Genomic DNA, 24,770 nt, shown 5'->3' on the forward strand with positions numbered 1-24,770 from the left:
CTTTGACCTGCCAGGGGAGGATTTTTCTTTTTAATTTGGGTGAAAAATCAAACTTTTTTTTAGACTGATCATTCAAAGAAAAACAGAAAAGATGAATATCATGCATTGGACAACATTTTGTAAGAGAAGTGGATTATTTGTGGAATGAAATAAAAAGTCCAGACACTGAATCAAGTACTTAAATTTCAAACTCTACCGCTGAACACGCTGACTGCACTGTGCAGTAAAATATGAACACACTGTACAGACACTTGAACTTGGGACCATGAGAGCCTGTGGCTCTTTCTGAAGCACCGCCCACATCTGCCTGTTGACCTATGAACGGCTCCTCCTTAACGCGCACATGCTCCCGACGTCATCTCTCTTTGATTTTCCGTGTCAACATGGCGGCATCCATGGCATCTCAGGCTGCAGCAAGAGGACTGAGGACAGCCACCTCAAAGAACATTCTTCTTGACAAACTCAAGGTACCGTTACTGGCCACATCACCGAGAATGCATTTCCCTCCTCTCACGGGTTGGCTCTGCAGTTTTGTGTCTGTTGTCATTGTCTTTCGGGGCTGTTCGTGTGGCTGCCTTGCTAGCAGGTTAGCATGTCAGGGCGCAGAGAGGTTTGACAGATCAAAGTTGAAGAGTGTGGCGGTCCTCCTGCCGATGTAACGCCACTCTCTTCACTGTAACCTACAAGTGCTGTAATAATAACTGTAATCATACATGTTCAGGAATAAGTGCCGTTCCTTAAAATTAGTTATTTGAAAGAAGCTTTTCTGAGGAAAACTTCAGTAAACCGGTTACTTATGCAGTCCTGTCTGATTGCTACAAAATGCTAAGTACAGCTTTTATCTGTCACTCAGGCTTGTGTCAAGTTTAAAGGTTTGAGATAATTTAAACGTTAAATTCTACCTGTACAGTGGGCTGTATGAGCACTTAGTTCATCATTAACATTGCACACACAGTACATGTTCACAGTGTAGTTATAAAGTCAGCTCAAGGTGATATACTGTGCCTGAAGTTTCTGACTGTAGCAGCATTTCAGATAAGACCACAGTGAAAAGGTTAACTCTTGCACTTTGATCCTCCAGTATTTGTGAGCTGGGAACAACAGCTGGCAGAATGCGTTCAATTTGCTTTGTCTGTGTATACACAATGGCAAATGATTGCAGTTACATCGTCATCCGTTTTGCAAACAAAGCATTAGACCTAATGATCACAAGCAGAATGCTGCCAAAGCCACAAAAAAGATACTGGAAATAAATCTCCCTGCCTTGTATTGACTAATGAACAAATGCACTCCTACAGAGAAGAAAGCAGAGTTGTGTTTTTGCTGATTTAATTTCAAAGCTTCAGGACAAGGGGATAAATAAATCAGCACGTTCTTCTACAAGCTGCGTCTCAGTGTGATATTTTTATTTTCAGTCAGTGGGAGAGAGTTTTATATAAATGTTTGTAACACCAATGTGGACATCCTGGATAGAAGGACAGCACAGGAGCCTGTTGATACTGTAAACACTGGCCCAGTCAAGTAGGCACACTCTGTTTGGCACTGTGTTAACAGTACAGTTAGACTTTGGCAATCTCATGTCATATTTACTTCTTCATATCTGCTTTTCCCGTTTTGCTATGATAGATTCTGGTACTGATGGAGCCTTTTATCTTGACACTTGAAACAGGTTTTACCTCAGTATAATAGGGTGTTTTTGATAGCTGGGGTTGAGTGTGAGTGCCATGGTTTCCTAAATGTATTATGTTTTATACAGCCAATACCAGCCAATTAAAAAATGCCTAGATAACACCACATCAGGGCAGCTAGAGATAATGCTAATTACAATGTTAGAACAGTGATTGGCGAGCAGCCTATTAATTAATCTTTCAGTTACTTCTTCCAATTAGTCAATTCATTTTTCAATCTATAAAATAATGATGAATGGCCAATGTCAGGGATTCTCAATCATTGTTAAATGCAGCACCTAAACATTCTTGCACAGCACCTATGAGCAGAGAAAACTATGCTCTCCACCACCATGAGAAGATACCACATTGGTATGAATATAATATGATATTTTTTCCAAAATTCGGTTCTAAAAAGTTGGTGTCATCTTATATTTGAGCTCAAGACAATTTCGTTTTTATTAGATCATATTTTCTTATTGAATGGGGAGAGTACATGTAGCAAGACTGTTGCATAATTGGTGTTTGTAGACTTTATACTGCTAGGCTAATGAGCATTTTCAAGTCCATCTATAATGAGTCTTTCAGAGTTAGTCAGCCCTTAAAGTGTTTATTCTGCAGAAGGTTACAATTAAAAACGAGTTAATAGCGTCGACTTGCTACAGTAATTCAGTCAGCTGCCTATACCCACTGAGAAAGTGACCTGACTACAGACGTTTGACTCAACAGAAATTTTGGTAAGGTGCCAAGTGCTGTTTCACTGTCAAATGGCTATGGGAGGATGAGGAAATTTCAGAACAAATCCATGCACTATAAGCCTTGTTTGACCAATGTGCGCCTAGGCCCTCCAGAAAGAAATTGTTTCTTCCAATTGCTTATTTGCCTGAATGACCTTTGTTTGTACTGGAGAAGGAACCAACAAATGTTTGGCATTTTTACAGAAATTTTTATCATGTTGATTAATTTTTTGTCAATTGAACAATTGTGTAATCTGCTAATTGTTTCAGCACTGCTAATGTCAGTGATGCACAATGTTCAGTGACTGATATACAAATGTAAAGGTCTGTCCAAATGAATGATGATTTGATTGTTTCGATAGTTAGTTTTTAAATGTGACCTTTTGCTGATTTAACCATGCACCAAAGACAAATTTTACTAGGGTTTGGCACTTAACCATTTTTTAATTTCCAACCCTGATGTAATATGTAGCAGATTTCCCTGTAGATCACTCCTCAAACAACTGAGAAATGTCTTATTGGAGAATGATTCAGTATCCTTGGAAACACTCTGTACACTGTATAATACAGAAAGCTGCTCTGAAGGCAAAGAGCAACCCAGTTAGGTATTTAAGTATGTGGCTGTTAACAAATAAGATTAAAATGAATATATTTAAATAGAAATTGCAAGAAATATCTAGAGGGTAGGGGTTCTGTCAAATTTAGACCAAACTTTCAAGTTCTTACACACACCCACTCTTTTAGAAATGATATCTTTATTATCCATCCAAAATTATCTGAATTTAATATTGAACATTTAAACAGGGAGGAGGATAATAACAAACACTAATACCCAATATAGTTATCATAATTTTATTATTGTTTAATTTTCCTCTTGAATGTTTCAGGATGTGATTTGCCACTGCATGCTAGGGCATACCCTTAGAAAGTAAACTCATGAAAAATCTGTAATGTAACTCTTACTGGCAGTTGTACCTGCTTCCCTTCTACTACTTCTGCTTATGTTTCTTTCTTCCTTCATTTCTTTTTTCTTTCTTTCGTTCTTTCTCTCTCTCTCTCTCTCTCTCTCTCTCTCTCAGGCCAGGTGATAAGAGTAATGTTCAGGGATTCTTTCTAGTCTGTAGCACAATATCACAGCCAGAATTGATTGACAACTAGGAATATCTACAATTGAATCAAATCAGCTATGACAGTATGTCAGCTAAGCTGAGGAATTCAATTTGTGATGATTTGTGGACAACAATGCTGAGGATATCACAATATTCAGATGGTTAGGCTGAATGCTTTTAAAGGGGAGTGGGATGTTGTGTGTGTGTTTTTTTTTTTTTTTCCACTGCCCTCTCTCTCACTCTCCCTCTCTCTCATAAATCAAATCTCCTGAATCCTTGTCTGCACAGCGAGATAATCCTCAGGCTGTTTTTCACTGTCGCTGCACAGTGGTGAATTTGTAAACGTTTGCTAAGTTTTTTATTTTTTTGTAAGGTGTTCCTGCTCAGTAATAACCTAGCGGTGTTGAAGCCCAGCGTGGTTTGTAGGGAAACACGGGGAAGAGAGGTGGCTCAATGAGACTCAGTCCTGAATATTTTACAGAGGGGGGTGGAGAGCCCTCTGCTTGCAACGACTTCTTTTGCTGGAACTTCAAACGACGGGCGGCTTCCCCATCTGTCTCAGCAAGAACACATTTACATTTCCTCCCCGCAAGGGATACTGGAGGACAAAGTTAGCTCTAACTGGATTTGAATATCGCTTCACCAAGGTTAATAGCCATTTCTGTAGCTGGTGAGGTGCTTAGGCTTTTTCAATAATTTAGAAGGGCTGCAGTCATTAGGAAATGTTGGCAGCCTCTGAAATGGGGAATGCAATGAGTGAATGCACTCATATCAGCTTAACTTCTGCTGTTGTTCCAGTGTAGATAATGAGGGAGAAGTGGGAGTGATGCTGAAAATTAGTTGAGAAAACAGTGTCAGTGATTGCTGACAGCTGTAATTCATTAAAAGTGCAGTGTGTTGAAGATTATGTTCAGCTGCCATACTATCTTATCCATCATCTTTGAAATTAGACCTTCAAACATATCATAAGTGTGATTTGGATTTCATAATTGAATTTGCCTGGGGCCACTCCCTGTAAATTTTCTTTTTTTCAAGTCATGCAGACCTGACTTGTCCTCATCAATGCAAGGAAATTTGGACTGGGTCAATCTGGTCACCTGATAAAGACAGTGATGGCACTGTTACTGTGTAAGTGAACACACTGTGTTATAGAGCAACTTGACCGCTGCCAGTGGCAATTAAGACACCAATAGCGAAGCTACCCAAAAATAATAAATTGGCTCCACACAACCAGCGGTTATTAGGCTTATAAAGCTCGGCATAGATGCTATGATTGTTATTGAAGTGCTGAAAACATATCACGTTAAAGGCATTTGGCTCTTTTTTGTAACATGAACTAGACAGGTATCAGCAAATTACTTTTTAAGCATGAGTGGATTGCCATTGTTGCCATAGTGATTCATGAGTTGTGGCTCCAAATAGATGTGGACCTGCATGTATATGGGACTGAACTTTAACTTAGTTGTGCATCCTTGTATTGCCGCCTTCTTATTACTCTGTTATCTTCCCCTTAAGACTTAACACCTTTCAATATGACTCCGTACACCCTCTCTTATTAACTATGCTAATTACTGAAATCCCTATCTGTAGAGACACAACAGTCAGGTTTTATTTTCTTAAGCCTGTCTGCAGGAGATTAGACCTGCCCTGCCTAAAGACCTGCCAATGATGCAAATCTCACTGATCTAAATCCTGGAGCCATGCTCTACTGCTCCCGCCTCTGTCTCGGCTCCTCTGTTCTGTTCCTGGATCTCTAACAGACAGATGTCATTTCTCTCTTTAATGGTCTGGGCATGACCTTAGCTTTTAAGAGGCAAGGACACAGAAATCTACAAGTGGATTGGAGGCAGTAATGAGAGCAAATCTTTTGGATTGTATGTACGACCATATATAATTTGTCCTTCTTGAGCTTTGCAGCTGAATGGTCAAGAGTGAGAGAGAGAGAGTTTAAAGCACCGTTCTGTAGGAGCAGACAAAAAGTATAGGCTAGTTAATCTGAATACCTTTACATACTTGAAAGTTTAAGTGCAATCACATACACAAGCCATCATGCTTTTGGTAAACAAAATGGCAAAGTGCCTTAGGTTTTACCAGTATTACATCCCTACTACTCGTGCCATTGCTTTTCATCCAAATCTACAGAGGCACTGCCAAAGCTGAGGACGGAGAGGGGAACTTCTGCCATCAGCACTCACGTACTTTATTAATTAAAGGAGACCAGGCTAAATGGCTTTCTGAATTAGCCCACTAATGCTTCATGACGCATGCTCCTGCTACATGGCTGGCTTTAAGTGGAAAAATGCCTGTGCTTCACACTGGCCTCTTTATGCAGAAAATCCACATCAACTCCGCTTCTTTGCCTCCTCCGTTTCCTTTACTGTGTGTCACCTCTATCATGGCTTACTACACAGTGCTTGCCTAATTGCAAGACAGCCTGTATTTATGAGTAGCAACTAAGTAACAAACTGCCACCTCATTAGCAGAAAAACATTCTACTGCAATCAGTACGGCAATGATTTTGATAGGCGCTCTGAGTACTGCTCTCTCTGATGTAGCCTGTGCTCATGGAAGTGGACACTATAAAATTCCTCTTTAAATTCTTCCCGGATGGTTAGCTAAATGGATGGGGAAAAGAGACGAGTTCATAACCTGAATGGGAACAAATCAATTACATAGAATTGGTGAACTGGCAATCTGTTAATTTCTTAAACATTTGATAATGCCCCTTAAGGAGCATTCTGGTTAATTAACTCTGCAGTCATTTGTCGTCACTAATTAGGCAGTGTCATTTCAAAGGGGTTAGGGTCTAGCCATGACAAGTAATGAGGATTTTAACCTCACCAGACATCTGGGGATACCGCTTCATCATATGAGATATTCAGTGCCTCTGGAAACTCCACTTGTCCCCCTCGCTGTAGTTAGCAGTTTAGAACAGAGTGCATAGTTTTGTACAGGGATTTTGTTTGAACAGGGGGAAAAAAAAATGCATGTTTGCTAAAAGGCCTGTTTTGTCTCATTCTTACTATTGTTTTTCTACTTCACTATTTTTCTGTGCTGTTTTTTTTTTTTTTTTGGCTATTTCAGGAAAAAATCCACTAAGACAGGCCATCTCAGATTTTGAAAGGCGGGGAATACCCTGTGGTTACTTGAACAACAGTCACTATGAGGACATTCAAAGTCCTAAAATGATCTCACAGGCCCTTTTGGAAACACCCATGATTGAAGTGCTGCAAGTTTCTCTTCTTGTTCTTAGTGGAGTGTCATGCAGGCCACATCAATGCAGATTTTCAGTGTCCTCATGAATATGCCTACTTAATATTGTGCCTTAGCTTCAGTAGTGTTGAAAGCAATAGCCTGTCTTTATTTTTGCACAGACTCTCTTAGGAATCAATCTGTTATTGACATATTGAAAATCCCTCCTAATGGAGCTGCACTATGTTTAGCCTTTGAGACTTGTTAATGATGATAGCCTCTGTGTGAGTGGGATGGTGTCTTGTGCTCAAGGTATACTCTGAATCCCTGCCATTCTTTACTTCCTTAATGCAGCTCTTCATGGTGCATATAAAAGCTTCATCTACATTCATAATTTATAAACGGCTGAAATAAAATGCCATAAGGTAATTTGTTACTTTTTTTATTGACTTCTGAAGGGTGGTGAGTGATGAAGGCTCTTGTTCAGGTGTCCTATTAGGTATCGATTGGCTCATACAGCAGCAACCACTTTGCGTGTGTCTTCCACATCATCAATCATAGTAGTCTTTCAACATGTCTGCTGCTGTTCTTCTTCTAGCAGAGCACTGAGCACTGGGTACCAGGACTTTAACTTTTTATTTGAAATTTGAACATTTGTCAGAACATGGGGGGGAAAAAAATAAATATTCAGACTGCAATGTTTGATTTCAAAATTTACAGTCTATAGATGCATCTGAGCTTTTGAAGTAGTTTCCATTAGGGTCCAGCAGATGATGATTAAAAATTTCTGGTTGACCTATTGCTGCCAATTGACCTACCAGTAAACTTAGCTAATAGATGAAAGTCGAGGAGGACGCTAGGTGTGAGTGGGAATGTGAATGGTTTTCTGTATCTATGCATCAATGTGTTGCATTTAATTACAAATGATTGATTGGTCTGTAAAATGCCAGCAAATAGTGAGTTTCCAGAGCTCATGGGAACATCTTCAGATGTCTTATTTTGTCTAACCAGTCCAAAACCCTTAAAATACATAGATTGCTATTAAAGAAGACAAAGAAAACCAGTTAATATTAACTTTTATTTTAAAAACTATTCAAATCATTAATTCATTATAAATATTGTTGCAGATTAATTGAATGTTAATGGATACACCAACTAATCATTTCAGCTCTACATGTAGGTCTGATATTGTGTCCTAGCCCTGTTTTTACATATTGAAAAAATAGTTGAGCTTTACATCACAATCATTTTAAAGATTTTATTAGATATTAACATATATATTACAAAATGCCTTACATGTGCATATTCCCATGCTGAGCAATCAAATTAATCTATACTTTTCATCTAATATGAATGTAATGATGTATTTGTAATTTACTACTATAGAAAGTAACCATGGCACTGCATTCTTATGTGTGAATTTTGTGGTATAACTTAAAGGCAGCCTGGGCTGTATTGTGAAAGCCACAGTGCTAACGTCCTCTGTTAGATAAATAGCCTGTGTTCAGAGATAATGTTCCCTTAGTGTTACAACTGCCAGGGCAGAATCACATCTTCACTCACTATTCACTGGATCCTGTCTAGCTTCACTTCCATTCAAGAAACAAATGCGTTTTTTGACCTGCGATGTCAACCCTTTGAATTTTTGAGTGACAGATTGACGAGCAGCGCAGCATTGACTGGCTGCTGTTTATGGGCTTGATCAAAGGTGATTGCCTGCTTTGTAACCTTCCCCTGTAAATTAAGGCTTATGGCTCTAATAAATTTCCAAGGGAGCCAGAACTACTCTGTCAGATGGTGACTTTTTGACATTGTTCCACTCTCTCACAGTGATAAAGACAACTGCTTTAAATTAGCCCTAGGATATTGACTCCTTAAGTTTAACAGAAGGGCAAACGACAAAGTAGTGGCATGTCTCGAAATGACTTTGCAAAGTGCCAAGATCAGACATCCCCTCACTGTGATGACACTTCTCACAATAAGTGTGGTTTGACATTGTGCATGTTGCTCTCAACCAAACATGAGGCTGCACAATTTTGTGCCTCTTAGGAGGAGTCCTGATGTTGCATGATGCTGTGCTGAATACCATATGGACAAGCCAAAGAAGTGTTGCTCGAGTATCGTTGACGATACCAAGATTTTGTCCTTCAATGCCACTCGTGGGTTAGCACAGCTGAGACGAGGACTTGGCAACCTGATGCAGTTGCTGCCATAGCACTGTCTGTCCTCTGTGTGTCTTTGTGTGAGGGTGACGCCACTCTGAGTGCTCTGTGAAGAGAGTGGCCGTATGGTGACATAGTTTATTCAGCACATTTCAACGTTCCAATGATTCCTTTGTTCTTTTTTTAACCTACACATGTCAACACAATTTAGTTTTTGTAAAGGTCTGTATGAGTTGTTGTGTTTAAGTTTGTTTACCAACTTTTCTGCTAGATTCTTTGTATTTATCTTAACATTAGTCCACAAATTTTATCCAGTATTATATGCTGCATAATTTTTAATGTTGGATTTTGTTTAACACTGTTCAAGGTGTGCAAGTAAACATCACAACTTTTTCAAGTGTAACCCCCTTTAAAAAAAAAAAAAAAAAAAAAAAATACTATAAATTTGTAAGTTTTTAAAAAACTTTTTCAATTAATTAATTTTGCTAACTTAATTGCTTAAGTGTTTTAAAACAAAACGCAATTTAGGCTATTAAATATCAGTTCAAGAAGAAAATACAAGCATATATTAATGATAGACTGCAAATTTCATAGGTTGCATGAATTTTGTGTGTCTTGTATCCAAAGACTTTTTTTCTTCAGCAAAAAGAAGTTTATTTAATTTGTTGCATCCTTGCAATGACTTAAATCTTTTATTGATTCAATTTTGTTTAATGTCATAATTCTGTCTCTTTTTATTTCGCCTTTGTATCTCATGATATAGTAAGTGTTGAACAAATTACAGCATATTTATATGATTTGGAGACTTCAGTTTTATTTTGAGCTAGTAATCAAATAGAAATCCATCAAGATAAAAATACAATGCACAAATGCGCTCCAATACACCATACTTTATTTATTCAATGTTGTCTCTGGTTTACTGGAAATGATTTCAGACAACCTCAGACAACAGCCTGTTAAATTTTGTAGGACCTGAAACTCCCACTGATCTGCACCTCACTGTGTGAGCATTCCCAGACTTAGGAACTTTGATCAAAACATTAATCAAAAGCACCATTAAGATCTGACTGAAAGAAGGACTTTTGTTTTTGGCTTTAAACAAAAAACCCTTTTCCAGGAGAGAAAAAAAAGTCAGTATTCACCTCTGCTACAGTGAATTGCCGTGACATTTTGTGATCATTCGCTGAATGTCAAGACTCTTGCTGCAAGCCTGCTGAAAGCAAAATTCTTCCACGGCATAAGTGCTTCCTCAATATGACTTCAGCTCCTTTCTCCTCTGCCAAGTTAGGATTTTGTAATAAAGGTTTTTGCCATGCCTTCGCATCAAAAAGGAACCGCATTTACAAGAGTGTAAAACATAATGGAGACCATGGTGGCTATTATTAGAGTGGTGTCCCATTAATACTGTATATCTTCATAGGTTGAGCCAAGGCATATTTTTACCTCCTGGAAATTCATGTATCCCTGACCTAAAGGAAAAACCAGGTACATATTTTGTCAGCCCTTTTGGAACCTACCTCTGATGTTTTGAAAGTGAGCCAAGTTCTTTGTCAGAGTGGCGGATTTTAACAAAAGCAGGAAAGTGGAAGGACACATAGTTTTGCTTGTTAATTCATAAGGCCTAATGACTAAAGGGAACGATTGCATTTCCAGTTTCTAACTTGCAGTTATTTTCTGTTAGTGTGATGATGATGATGTTAGTGCTCCCGAAAAATCCTATTTTGATTTGCAGAATGAATGAGTGTCTTCTTTGCCTTGTTTCTCCTCAACCCCATATATAAATAGAGAGTATTGCTGTTTATCATTGTCACCACTCCCTCCTGCCAACTGTGTCCCACTTCTTTTCACTTGGATACATTCATGAGAAAGATCTTGAGTGCTTTTGTGTGTAGAAGAGTTTGCTGTGAATACTTTATCCCATCTAGGACCCATGTCAGGCCATACAACTTTGTTTGTGCCATAGTGTGCACAGCCCATCCCATGTGTGCCTATTCTTGTCGTCTTTGTGTGTGTGTGTGTGTGTGTGAGTGTGTGTGTATTAAGAATAAGTAGAGCAGTAGTTAGGCAGAAGGATTGGGTAGGGTTGTCTCTAGAGAGCTGCTGATGATAATTACTGTAGAGAGAGTGTCTCAAGGGACTGGAGGCCAGCTGCCTGCTTGCCTGCCTTGCTGCCACACTGCCATCCGCCACTTAATACTTTCTTCCAGGGCAGACGTGTAGCACTTGGATTATTCCTCTCCTGTCAAGACCTCAGCAGTGTCATGATTTGACTATCTGATAGCATTAAGCAGAACCAGGAGTGACTGAAACCATAATTGTGGTCATGATTAGTCAGAGGAGGATTTTGAAATTGTGTTTTCTACAAGAGGGACATGGAGGGGAACTCTTTACACTATCTTGCTTCTTAAGGTGGAAAATTGATCTGTATAATTATTCTGTAAGTCCAGAATTGCACAATTGGAGGAGCTACTGGGTGTGAAAGTATTTTGTAACACTATACATTCCCATTTGAAACTTTTTTTTTTTCCTAGTGCTATCCTGTTCCTTTATTTATTTTCCTCAACACCTCAACATTTCTCCTTGATAATTTCTAATACTATTTGTTTGTGTTTTGCCAGTTTTATTTTGTTTCATTTTGTTCATCAATTTAATGTAGCAGTTTGGCTGTGCTTAATATGGAACCCCTGAGTCGTAGCTGACATTGATTAAGCCAAACCAGAGCCATAACAAATTCGAAATGGTTGGTCATTGCAAAAAGTTGCAAAGAAATTTTTGATTTCTACTAGCCCAGAGTCTGAAATTGGATTGATTGTTTTATGAGGTCTCTACAATGTGTAATCAGATCACTTCAGATCACCATTAGTTGTATATGAAACAGAATTTGAAGCTTTGTGGTTGGATATTTCTCACCACAATGCCCAGTGGGAATCAGAGTTAACTTCTCTCCTCACATTTTTATGTCCACAGGCTCGTACCTTTTTATCAAAGAACTTTTCTCTTTGTTTGAAGCATTTTATATTCTGGGCATTTTATGCCTTTATTTGGAAGTCGGAAGGAGAATGGTGATAGGATTTGGAAAAGATGTTCAACAAAGGTCCCTGGCTAGAATCCAACTGAGAATGTTGTAGTCATTGTATTTTGTATGTGTCTTAGCTACAAATCTACCACAACACCCCAGAACTAGAGATGTCCTAACACAGTTGTTTATCTTTTTTTTTTTTTTACTGATTAATGTAATGATAATCTTATACTGTCTCTTTAGAAATGAAAATAATCTTTACCTTATAAACCCTGGATGCCTGAAATACCTCCTCACAAATCAAATCTATAACATTTCAGTACTTTGAATGATATTTTTAGTAAGAGTTTTCTGTTAATTAGAGAAGCAGTGTGTTGCACTGTTTGGTGAAATAAGTTCTATTTTTATAAATAATGAGACCATCTCCTCTAGAATATATTGGCACGTAAAGCAACAGGTTTCCCTTCCGTTTTGATACTTAGTGTTTACTTCTAAATGGTGTTGAACCAGATGTGCCTTTATGCTGGTTTTATTGCAGCATTGCTTGACTTTGCTATGACAGATTTCATAAACAGCTGTGGCAATATCAAGCCTCACTTCATCTTTTTAATTAGGATTTCCAGCAGTTGAGAATACCTGCACATGTCAAAAAGTCTTTGTAGAACACTAGGAGAGTAGGAAACAATATAAAAATGGAACTGCTGTTGTGATTCACTGCTCGTTAATAACTGCGTTTCTGGCATCAGGCTGTCATCAGAGTATAATGAAGAAATATTCCACATGAATAAGTGATTCACACATAGGTGGAGTTCAAGTTCATTAAAACACCTATTTACATGGCATTATTCAGATAATCAATAATGGCACCCTTTTTTTTTTGTTTGTTTTTTTAAAAAAAAGGATCATTATATTATCATTATCCATATTTGATTTTGCTTTTCATCTGGTAATATAACCTGCATGCGCACAAATGTACAATTGTGTTATGTAAATGTGTTGTTCCAATCAAGTGCCATTTTATGCACTTTGAATGAAGTCCAAAAAAAAAAAACAATTACATGCCTCAAAAATGCTCACTATAAATATTGATTCTGAAGTTATTATGGTGTATTAAAAATAATCTAGTAAAAAATTGCACTTTGTTTCTGATTAGATTTTTCTCTTGCATCGGCAATCCATTCACACTGTAGTCTATACCTGCCAACCTAGTGTGGCATTATGATTTGCTTAAGTTAGTTAGTTGGGTAGCCCAGTTGTCACCAATGTGGAAAATTGTCTTCAGCTTCAGTGCTCACACTATAAATTAAAAACAAGAAATTGGAAACTTAAATATAATAAATGTAAGTGCATTAAAACATACCAATATTTAGACAACGTCTAATTATAAGTAAAGAATTCAATGTAAAATATAATAATAATCTAATTACATCTAGCACTGAGTCTGGTACACATTGCTTATAGAGTTTCTTTAAAGGTGAAGTGTCTCTTCAAAAGATGGGAGGTATTTCTACACATAATCTGAACAGCATTATTCTTTATATTTGATATGAATTACTTGCTCAGCTGATAATTCATTTGAGGTAATAGATGAGATGGTAAGGTAACAAGCATTGCATGTCTATAGGAAGTAAATTACTCACAGTAGCCTACACTGGCTACCATGGTCATAAACAGAACTACAAGTTACATAATGAACGAGTTATTTGTCAATCAGGCCACATTTCTAAATTTCTCTTTTAGTCACATTTGATAATTTATGTCTGACTTGTTTATTATTATTGATATATCATCATGGTTATGTCCACTTATAGGCAACATTGTGGGCAAGACTTCAACATCAGCATAGCATTGCGAAATAAAGATACATTACTAGATGACTAGCACCATGCAGCCTACATATCATTATACAGTGGCTTCAGAAATTATTCACATCCCTTCACTTTTGCACATTTTATTGTGTGCAGATTTAATTTTAAATTGATAAAAATGCCATTTTTTGCCCATCAGGCTACACTCAATAACCTGTGTTTAGATTTTATTTCAGTGTCATTAACAGTAACAATTATTTATCCTTAAGATGTGTGTAAAACTCTCTGTAGATCTTTCTAATGGTGAGGCACAGATCAGGGCACCATTTCTGAAGCTTTAAGTGTTCCCGTTAGTACAGTGGCCTCAGTAATTGTGAAATGGAAGAAGTTTGAAAACACCAGCATTCTACCTAGAGTTGATGACCAGCCAAACAGAGGAACTGGGCAAGAAGAGTCTTGGTCATGGTGGTGACCAAGAACCCCTGCGGTCACTCTAACAGAGCCTCTGCTAGAAGAATGACCATCTCAGTAGCACTCCATCTATCAGACCTTTATGTTGGAGTTGCGAGATGGAAATCAACTTGAAGCTTTTGGGCAGAACTCCAAACACTTTGTCTGTTGAACACCAGGCTCTGCTCATCACCTGGCTAATAACATGCCTATGGTGAAGCATTGTGGTGACAGCATCATGTTATGGGGGTACTTTTTAATGGCAGCGATAGGGAGACTGGATGGAATTGAGGGAAGGATGAATGCAGCCAAAGTACTGACTTAAGGGTTGAATACTTTTGTACAGGAGAGATTTCAGTTTTTGATTTTTAATAAATTTTCAGACATTTTTTCCACTTTGTTATAATATGTTACTGAGTTTAGGTTGATGGGTAGTAATTTTACTCATTTACAATTAAACCTACAATGCACTAAATTGTGCAAAAAGTGTAGGGGTCAGAATACTAATATGACGTGACTGTATAGTAGAGTGCCAAATAATAGCACATCTTTGATACAGATTATCTATGAGTCTGGTACATACTAAAATTGCCCTGGGTTCCTTTCCATTCTCTGGTGTCTTGCCCAAGGTAGCTGTCAGTGCCTGGAGGGACACCTCCAGCCCCACTTGACTTCTCCTGTAAGCAGCAACTGTTATTTTGGGAGGCTTCTTTCTGCCCTTATTGTCACTCCTCCTTTATTTGGGTGACAGAGGAAACATTTCAGTTGAGGTATGATGTATTTGCATTAGTTCCTACTTAGCTGTTTTGGTAAGGTTCACAGCATGCATGACTTTTCCTTCTTTCTCTACAAATGTGTGTCCTAATTTTGGCAGGAAGCAAGAATATTGTGTCAGTTCAAGTCACATTATTGTCATCCACCAGTAGATTTAGAAGTAGATTCCCCCTTGTTTGTCCATGTTTTTCTTATGACTCTGTGTATTGCAACAGAGCCCCTTTATCTAAAAGGCAGTCAATATTTCCTGTATTTTCAACTTTATTAGAACTTTCCTATATTGGCAAACATGGTTCAAATGAAAATGATCTTTTGTGATCAGATATGCCAGATTTACTGTTGTACTTTTGAGAATTTCATTTTAACTCAGTTTTCAGATCACATTAATATTTTCAGGCATTGTTATAAATAATTATTGGATAAAATTAATAATGCTGAAGACTACAGCCGGCATAGGGATTTATGTTGCTATTGTTATCTCGAACCTCCCAGTTCTCTAAAAGTGAAGCCAAAAGTGACAATAAAGTGTCGTCACTGCTTGGATTTGTTTCTCCAACGCCATGTTGTCATATGAGTTTCACATAGAAAAGCTTGGACCAGGAGAGTTGAGATTTGAGAGTGGCATTGCTGATATTGCCTATAGCTTTATCTGAGTAGTTAGACGTGTTAGTTAGTATGTCTCAGTGTGATCTGATATGTCCTTTTGAACATGTGTGTAATCTGGTCCTGTGACAGGCACTCATCTGCCATTTTCTTTAGTCAAATGTACACTAAAGGATGGACTGACATATGGAGACATGCACCCTGGCAGGAATGCTGATCCTCCCAAAAACAACTGTTTGAATGGCAAGGGAAGAGGATGTTTTAAGAGACGAAGCCCTGCAGGTACCTGACAGCAGTCAAATGAGTCCGCCAAACAGAGAAAACCTGTTCTGCAGCCTGGCTTGTTAAGGCTGTGTAGATCGGTTCTGCTAAAATGGGCATGCAGGCATAAGCGACAGGCAGAAAAAGAGCGAATGCTTTAAGTCTTATACAAGAAAGACGGACAGATCCATTTTGTCACGATTCATTTTAATTTTTCCTAAATTCTTTTTTTCTTAGATTTATTCTTATGTTATTCATATTGCTTTTCAGGTCTTTATGCAGTTCTACAGGTCATATATTGCCCTGCCCATGAACCCAGATTGTTGTGAGAGAGTCATATCATCAGTATTGGCTGTTATACATACAAACTACAATAACTGAAACATATGAACATAGTATCACAGCTGAAACTGCAGAGGTGCCCTTTGATGCCTGTCATTACTGTATTCAGCTATGTGAGAGAAAAGGATCAACATGTACTGTTCTCACAGAAAACAACCCATTTTGGCTCTAATGAAGTCTCTTGACAGGGTCTCACGAGGGTTGGAGTGGACAAAGCATGCTAATACAGTGTGCTATGGCAGAGAGAGGGTTGGTTTTGGCATGAATTGGGGATTACCAGTGATGCGGTTTCCTTTTCAGTCGAGGCCCATTGACAGTTGTGCTTAGTTTTAGATTATGTAAGGTTTGACTTGGCTGTTCCCTATTAGAGCAGCCATTTCTAGCTCATTAGCCTTTAATCGCTATTAACCACTAGGGTTAGCGGGGGTTACATTTCACTCCCTCCGTCATATAATGGTTGAGACATGCTGAACAAATACACTCCTTTCCGACACCCTCTAACACTTGAGTTCCCAGTCTTTTCCCCTCATGAATGATGGAGTGATGGAGAGTGGCCCCGTCATGCCCCATGCATCACTGAATCACGTTGCTGCCTAAGAATGCATGAATACTTTTTTTGGATTCCTACTGTAGTAGGAAACTTAAATAAAATGTTTGATTTGTTTGATCAGTTCCTCTATCTTTGTTGCTCTTGAGTCCATCCTTCATTATTCTTTCATTATCTACGCTGTGCTTTTAGAAGCTTTGTGATATGTTGGAGCTCATACATACATATAAAGGTAATCTTGTGGTATCTTCATATTTCAGTATAAATTATTATGCATGTTTTTTTGTATATCTATTTATTTATACAAAAATTGACACATTTTACATAATATGTTGTAGGAAAATACTTCATGTAAACAACAAAAACTATTGTCAGAGATGGTCAACTGTGTGTCCAAGCATCTGAAGACCATTTCTCTGTGGCTCCCTTCTACTTGAAGCTGTAAGCAATCCAGTTACCTAGCATTAAACCTATTGACTCTTGGTCATTCATGAAACATGCTCTGAATGCTGAATGTTACAGGTACATGCAGTTTAGTGTTCACATATCCAAAAGGAGACATGTAATTTTGCCAGGTGTAAAATTCACTGCTATGAGTGAACATCATGAAGAGAATTCATACTTATTTAGCTCTCTTGAAATAACTGTGTTTCTTGTGTTATCAATGACATCTGTGATCATGGTGAAAATGTTGCTGTTGACTGTGGAAGTCATTGATCCAGATTACACTGTATGCTAAGTTCATCTGAATATTCACACTAACGCAGGGAAGCCATTTTCATCTTAACCTTTGGTCACACCCAGCCTGTACGTCCATCTTCACAGGGTGTTAGAGCAGAATCATTCCAATTCCATCTGCCGTAATTTTCGTCAGTCAGTTCAGAAGGATCCCGATTCAATTTCAAGGTGTGGTGCGCCGCTTGATGCTTGAGTTCTGTATTTGTCCCCACAGTAATGTATTTTCTCCTACTGTCAAGCATAGAACCAACCTGAAAGCACTTCTTTAAAAAACTGTTGATGATTGTTAAGAGGGGCATATCGACTGCGCAGACTTAAGCACAGCTGGTGTGATGGAGCATTTGATTTTGCTGAATTGAACTAGCATTGACAGTGTATTAACAATATTATGGTAATATATAATAATGGTGAGATATGCCCACAACGCACTATACAGCAACATTTTAACAGTGTCACAAGATGTTATTATCTATTACATTATAATATGCACATGTGCCCCTTCTGTTCATGCAGACATCCTCAAATAACCAATGTCTTATGTAGCTGTAACAGATGAACAGTCAATTATAGCTTTGGTTAGTTTAACTTAACGTGGTAAGCAACATAATGTAGTGCAATCCTGATGTTAATATGTTAGTTTAACCCTCACTGGATAAGAAAATACACACACTGAAGCATCATTTACATGCTGAACCATAATTTACCTCAGCAATCCTTGTTTTCACTTTACTTTATAATGGCATTTCTCTTCTTAATGACTCCCTGAAGATCTTTCTTGTGAAAACATTTGCATGCATGCACACACACCCATACACGTAGTAGTGTGTGCTGGTACAGAGGGATTCTAACTCTAACACAGCCTGTGTCTCTCCGTCACATTAAAAAGCCAATTTCTTTTTAATAGCAACAACAGCTGGAGCTGACAGGGCCTGTGTCTGCTGATGGAGCAAACAGCTCCTGAGCTGCAGCTCAGGCCAGGCTGCTTGCCTCATTACAGGAGAAGGAGAGAGAGAGAGAAAGACTGTAGGAGAAGGTGGGGTGGGTGGGGCAAGGAGGAGGGAGGATGTAGCCTGTGTACTCCGTGGCAGGTGTTAGACATGTTTTGGTGTTGTATAATGTAAAACACCTCAGCAAAGAGTGCGCAAGCTTGGGGAGATGTTGAGCTGAAGAGGAAAAACTTTTACCATTAGGACATGATGGAACCCTTGAGATGGGTACCTTATAGCGCTGTGTTAACTCTCTTTTACTTATAAAGTCAGACTTTCTCACTCTGCCTCCATCCTTCCCTTCCCTTCCTTCCCAGTGCACCTGGTTGAGTCCCAGGAGATGGCTGAATCTGCAAGAGTACCAGAGCAAGAAGCTGATGCAAGAGAGTGGCGTGGCTGTCCAGCGCTTCTATGTGGCCGACACAGCTTCTGAAGCACTGGAGGCTGCAAAGAGACTGAGTGAGTAGGATAAACACACACAAAGAGCCATGCACTTTTGTCTGCAGAGAGAGGAGCAGCTTTCCTTAATAGGACTAGAAACTGATTGATACTGTTATGATAGAGATCTTTCATTAATAAGTCAATAAGTCAAGCTACTGATACTTAAGACATACCTTCCATTAATGCATTGCATTGCATTGCAGAATATTTATTTTGAGGAAATCCTTGTTTTCTTTTGTTTTATCCTTTTTGTTTATATGGTATAGTGTTGCCTCCAGGTAACATACCCATTGTTGGCCTTTCACACTCACACAATACATCCTCACTTATGATGCAATACATGAAGATGCAGGGCCCCAAAGAAACAAAAAGCAGTTTTTTAATTTGTCTCGTCTCTCTGTAGGCCATGTTGAATGCTTTTTTTTTTCTTCCTTCGTCACAGGTTTCAACTCCATCATGTCACCAAAATGGTGTGAAAACATCATTTTCCATCTTTCTTTTTTTGGTATTGTGTATTTAGGTTTATATATAGTACTTTTCAAAAACATAGCAGTAATTATAATTTTCCGTCATTTCTACAAATCAGCCTCAGTGATGCAGACACACATTTGACAGGTAACGCACATGGGAAACACACAGTTAACACACAGAGAAAACACACAGGTAACACACGTGCTTCAGAACTAATGAGAAATGCTTCCTGAATTCCCATAAGCAGTGTACCAAAGGTAGCAGCAACACAACAGATGTGGCAACCTAAGTCTGAAAAGACACCTCACTAAACTGAATAAAAGTATTTAAATGTAACACTGAAATGTGACTCACTGACCTTTGGAGGTTTATAATGGTTTGGTTTGACAATTTTATGGTGTAAAGTTTGCTGAAATATGCTTACACTCCACACACATTTCCACAAAAGCAGAATATTGTCTGAGGGCATTGTTCAGACAAACAAACTTATGAAAAGAGTTAATTTTTAATGTTTTTCAAAAATGGCATGAATTTTAAACTCATTTTCAGATGAGTGCTGTAATAGCTTTTGTTCAGATTTTAAGAAATGACTCCTTTTTTCATTCCTTACTGTTACAGTGCTTTGTTAATTGCACTATATGCAACAAGCTCTTGCTCCAGCAACACAAGGCTTGTTGAAATACATATCATCAGTTTATACCTTAAACATGTGGCCACAACATTGCTTCACAGCACAAGTATTTTCATGTTGCATAGTTACAAATAAGCTAATTCTTTCTCACTTTAGTGCTGATAATGAGTTAGATTTTGGGTTGTGTAAACTGTGATTTGGATGTAATTGCTGTGTAATTGTACTGCTACACACTGTGAAACCTCAACAGTCTCATTTGTGCAGCGTTGCGCTTCGACCCTGCTGCAGGACATGCAAATGGCTGTGTGTTAATAAGGGCTGAAGTTTTATCAAGTTTAATCGCATCTTTATGTGTTTGCTTATGTGTGGAAGCCTGTGTTTTTTGAGCTTAGTGGTTGTGCCTGCTCAGTTTTTCATCACGGCACTCATCCGCGCTAATTTGTTTCACAACCACTCGTGTTCAGTTTCTCACACTTTGGTTGTTGTTTTTTTTTTTCTCTCTCTTTTTTTCTTGTGTTTTAATTTATTTATTTTTAATCCTTGCTTACAAGTTGGGGTTTTTGCCCCCAGACACTCGCTCAAAGCCATGTGAGGTAGTGACTGGAACTCGTAATTTTGTTCTTGAAGCACAAATCTTCACAAATGCATATTATGCGCATGAACAAAGATGATTTAACACACATTTGTATGCACCCACACATAGCTTTCTCCTCCATCCGCTACCTTCCCTGTTCTACTTTCTTCCCACACACCTAAACTGCCCAACGCATACAGTGTATATTTCCACCCTCGAGCTTTATATTTTATTCAGCATCCTCTCCAACTACAGCAGTGGCTTTCTGATAGTGTATCCAGGTTGGTTGTCAGCCAGTGAGATGCCACTCTTGCTGCTTTCCTTTGGGCTACAGCTCCTGGGGCTCTGCTTTCAGTGGCCCTGGTTACGATGCAGACAAAGATAAACTGAATAGGAGGAAGAGGATATATATTTTCATGACAGTACCTATATTGTTTGGTAGGGAAAGAAATGGAGAGTCAGAAAACTTGGGACAGAGTAGTTAGAAGGGAATAGACAGCTTAATAAAACCCAGAATACCAGACGATTTACTTATGACTCAGGATTTTCTGTGTTTTTTTTTAGATGCTAACAAGTCAGATTTGTCCATAGTTATGACAACAATATGGTGCTGTGTAGACATTTTGCACTAGCAACAGAGAAGTGTCTCCACAAAAAATTGCACATATGGCTTATTGTAATATGCATCTTAGTACATTTCTGTGTTGAACAAAATAAATTGTGCAGAGGTGCAGAGGGAAAGGAGCTTGATGACTGAAAGTGATTTATCATTGCAGATTGTTCAGTGCAGCAGGGCTAACTGCATGACTGCAGTTCTTAAATATTTTTATTGGTCTCTTCAACCAATATTTCAAGGCCAGTAGCACAAAAGTTAAACTTTGTTTTGCGCTTCAGAGCTTTCCAGAAATGGACAAGACACGTGTTAAAACGCCAAGCATCCGGTCTTAATTAGTTGCAGCATGCTCAAGTTAACTCGACTGCGGCTGTGACCACTTATTTCACGAGTGTTAGTAAATTCCCAACTAAATGGAAAACAAGTGCCAACGCACATTTTTGCAGCTCTGACAGTAATTTGTGGTCGGCTTAGTAAATCAACCCCACGGTGTACTTCACAGCTACTTTGTCTTCTCATCTCCATCTATGCATTCAGTTTTGGTCAGTGTCCTTTTACTTGGTTGTACATTTCTCACACTTTTTGTATCCTCTTACTATTGCTGGCTCACTATTAAAGCATGCAAGAGAGCGTATCCTGACGCTTCATTTCATCAGAAACACAACGTGTCTGTGTGTGGCATACTCTTGGGTTATGTGAGATCATACACGAATGTGATAGAGAGTGAGATAAAGAGGGGGATCAGTCACCTCTGAGCTGAAATGCAAACTGAGACTGCCAAGCTCTGAATCCCAGGGGGCAAGGGGGAGGAAGGGTGTGAAGCCAGCTCTGGATGGAGCTCTGTTTCATGGCTTTCCGCCGTAGAGGACACTGGGTATGGCTGTGTACAGGGGATGCAGATGGTTGGGGTATCTGAGCTTACGGGGAGCGACTCAAATGGATTTCTGCGTGGTGCTGATATCCTGCTGTGAGCTCCTGATTCCCCGCATACACAATAGAGTGAACCAGTCAAGCATGGAAGCACAGACACAGATGAATGACATGCATAGAGTGAGCTAGCCCATATAAGCACACAAACACATAGATACTCTCACTCACATTCACACCAATCAGTGCTCTCCTCTCCGCTACACTCACTTAACCATGAAGTGGTTAAGTTGACAGTTCAATTGCAGCTGTGCTATATAGAAACTCCTCTCACTCCTCTCATGTGCTGTGGAGTGGTCCAACTCTCCTAAAGTGGACACAGATTGATTTGTTCTATTGCTGCTGAGGACAAATAGCTTAAAATCTTTCTCCTCCTCTATCAAAACATAAAAATAAAATATCCGACATGGACCATTGATTCCCTTTAACTTGAATGACAACTCTTGGTGGGGCAGTTTACATTGTGGCAGATGGGTGACTCACAACCAGCTAATGGCTCATGGAAAGTAGGGTTTGATTTCTGTGGCCCCATACTGGGTGAGCTGCACAGGGAGTTTTCAGAAAGTCCAAAGTTTTTGTAATGTGTGCTCCACTGGGACACTGAGAGAATGGCACACTAACTCCTGCTGTCTGTCCAAAACCAATGACCCAGATCCACAAGTCTCATATCCAAGTTTTTAATTCTGCTGTTGAGTTTGTGTGTGTGTGTGTGTGTGTGTACATCTGTAGGTTTGAAAAATAAACTTTTTGGACTTTGAAGTTACATAGCATAACTTTAATATTTAACTGTTGTGATTCACAATATTAAAGATTCTTGTTGGTGGATCATTGCTGTCTCTCAACAGATTTTAGCCATTTAGATTCCCAGTTCTTTCTGGATATAGAGGTATGAGAATAATTATTCATGCTGCCAAAAGTGTGTTATGCTGTTCAGGAGTAAATGAGAAAAGTACAAGTAGATGTCTATCTGGCAGAATCAATAATTAATGTGTAATGTGATGCTGCAGTCAAGTTTCAGCAGTACTTCTATTTCCGTTCTTCCTAAAATGTGACCTGAAAGAAGTAAAAAAAAAAAAAAAAAAAGACAACTATGCCACAGTTCTTTGTAGTGGTAACCCAACACTGTTCCTCCTTTAAATCTTCTTTTCACTAAGACTTCACATACACACACACACACTCACACACACACACACCACTAGTACTTGGCAGCACACACAAACACATACAATACATATACAATATATAGATGTGCGTGAGTTTGTGTGCAGGCTTTTAACAAAGGCCTCGTTGCTAGCAGTCTTGAGACATCAGAGCAACTCCAGTAATGAATATAGATTTTGTGTTTGCCTTCGAAGCAGATATCCACAGCCATGCACATGCACATGAATATACAGATACATATACACATACCTGTGCCCTGCCATAGCCAAAGAGAATGTGATTATGCAGTCCACTTTTTGTGTCGCCACCCGTTTGACAGATGCATCTGTTGAGCAAATCTTGATGGATTTTCAGTCTGAATTCTAAATCAAAACCACATTTTCCCTCCCCTTCCTTGCTTCGAAAGCCCTTCATGTCTGCCATGCCTCCTGCCTCCCCCAGCAATCATTCATTGACAAAGCGGTGATGGAAGAAAACATTGCTTTGGATTCTTATCTTCACCGCATGGTGAGCCTGTGTGATGAATGGGAACAACATATATTCATTTATATATATATACACTTCATATCAGATGAGTTAGGAATATGTTGTCCTCTTTACTGTTGTCATCTTCCAGGCTTTCCTTTGACAAATTTTGCTGCAATCTGTATCTTTCTGTTTTTGTTCTCTGTCTTGTTTTCAATTCTTAGTTACCTAATTTCTCCCACTCCTCATTCACCTCAGTCTGCCTCTGCTGCTCTTTTTCACTTCTTTGTGCTTAGCACAGCCTCACTGCCAGAATGACAATTAACAGAGGTAGGAATCATTTTAATTTATTTCACTGGGCTATGAATATTCAGTGTAAACAGAGCAGTTTTTATGCATGGCTGTCAAATCTCATGTGTGCTTATTAGAGGCATAGTTAGTTTGATATGTTCGCTTACTGAAAATAGTGAGCTACCTTGACATTAGCCAGGTCTTTGATGAGGCAGGTATGTGTGCGTGTATGTAGGCGTGCAGATTTTGTTGTGGTTTTGTGATGGATTGTTAGGGAGAGGGAAAGAAAGACATCTATGGGATCCACTCATCTCACAAACATGTGTTTATCAGTTTCAGTCTGCCTAGGTATTGCTGTTTTAAGTTGATACGCCTGTAAACACTCAGAAATATAGTTGGCTGAGGTAAGTATTACTTTCCTGCATCGAAAAACATAAAACATTTCGCTGACCATGCCCTATGTAGTGGTTTATTTTTTCCAGAAAGTATAAAGGCTTTTTCTTTGGTTACTGGGGAATTCCAAGAACCCTTAAGTCAAGTGAATGAGGCTCATACTGTGCCTTAGATGATGTGTAAATACAAGTACCTCAAGGCCAAGGACACTGTTGTTGTGTGTATCTTTAAAGTGATTGTTTTCAATCTACTCATTTAGTTGTTTGCTCTCTGTGGCAGCTCAGACCCCCTCTATGCCTCTGGCCTATGATCTGCAAATTGAGACTGATCTCACTGTAAACCAGGAGCTAGCATCTTTTCACACAATGCTGGCTTAAAGTGCATTGTGCTATGCTTGCTGTTGTTAAT

The 24,770-nt window shown here is 38.8% G+C and overlaps 1 protein-coding gene across 1 annotated transcript in view; it reads left to right on the forward strand.

Moving 5' to 3' along the window:
- Window positions 1-326: 326 nt before the first annotated feature.
- suclg2 (succinate-CoA ligase GDP-forming subunit beta) overlaps window positions 327-24,770 on the forward strand; it is an 86,011-nt gene continuing 61,567 nt past the window's right edge. Inside the window, exons 1-2 of the mRNA XM_018680100.2 lie at window positions 327-467; window positions 18,713-18,854. Coding sequence (XP_018535616.1) covers window positions 384-467; window positions 18,713-18,854 — 226 coding nt within the window. The 5' untranslated portion in view covers window positions 327-383. The remainder of the gene's footprint in view (window positions 468-18,712; window positions 18,855-24,770) is intronic.

The sequence above is a fragment of the Lates calcarifer genome, linkage group LG12, assembly GCF_001640805.2.
Source record: "Lates calcarifer isolate ASB-BC8 linkage group LG12, TLL_Latcal_v3, whole genome shotgun sequence".
Taxonomy (NCBI): Eukaryota; Metazoa; Chordata; class Actinopteri; family Centropomidae; genus Lates; species Lates calcarifer.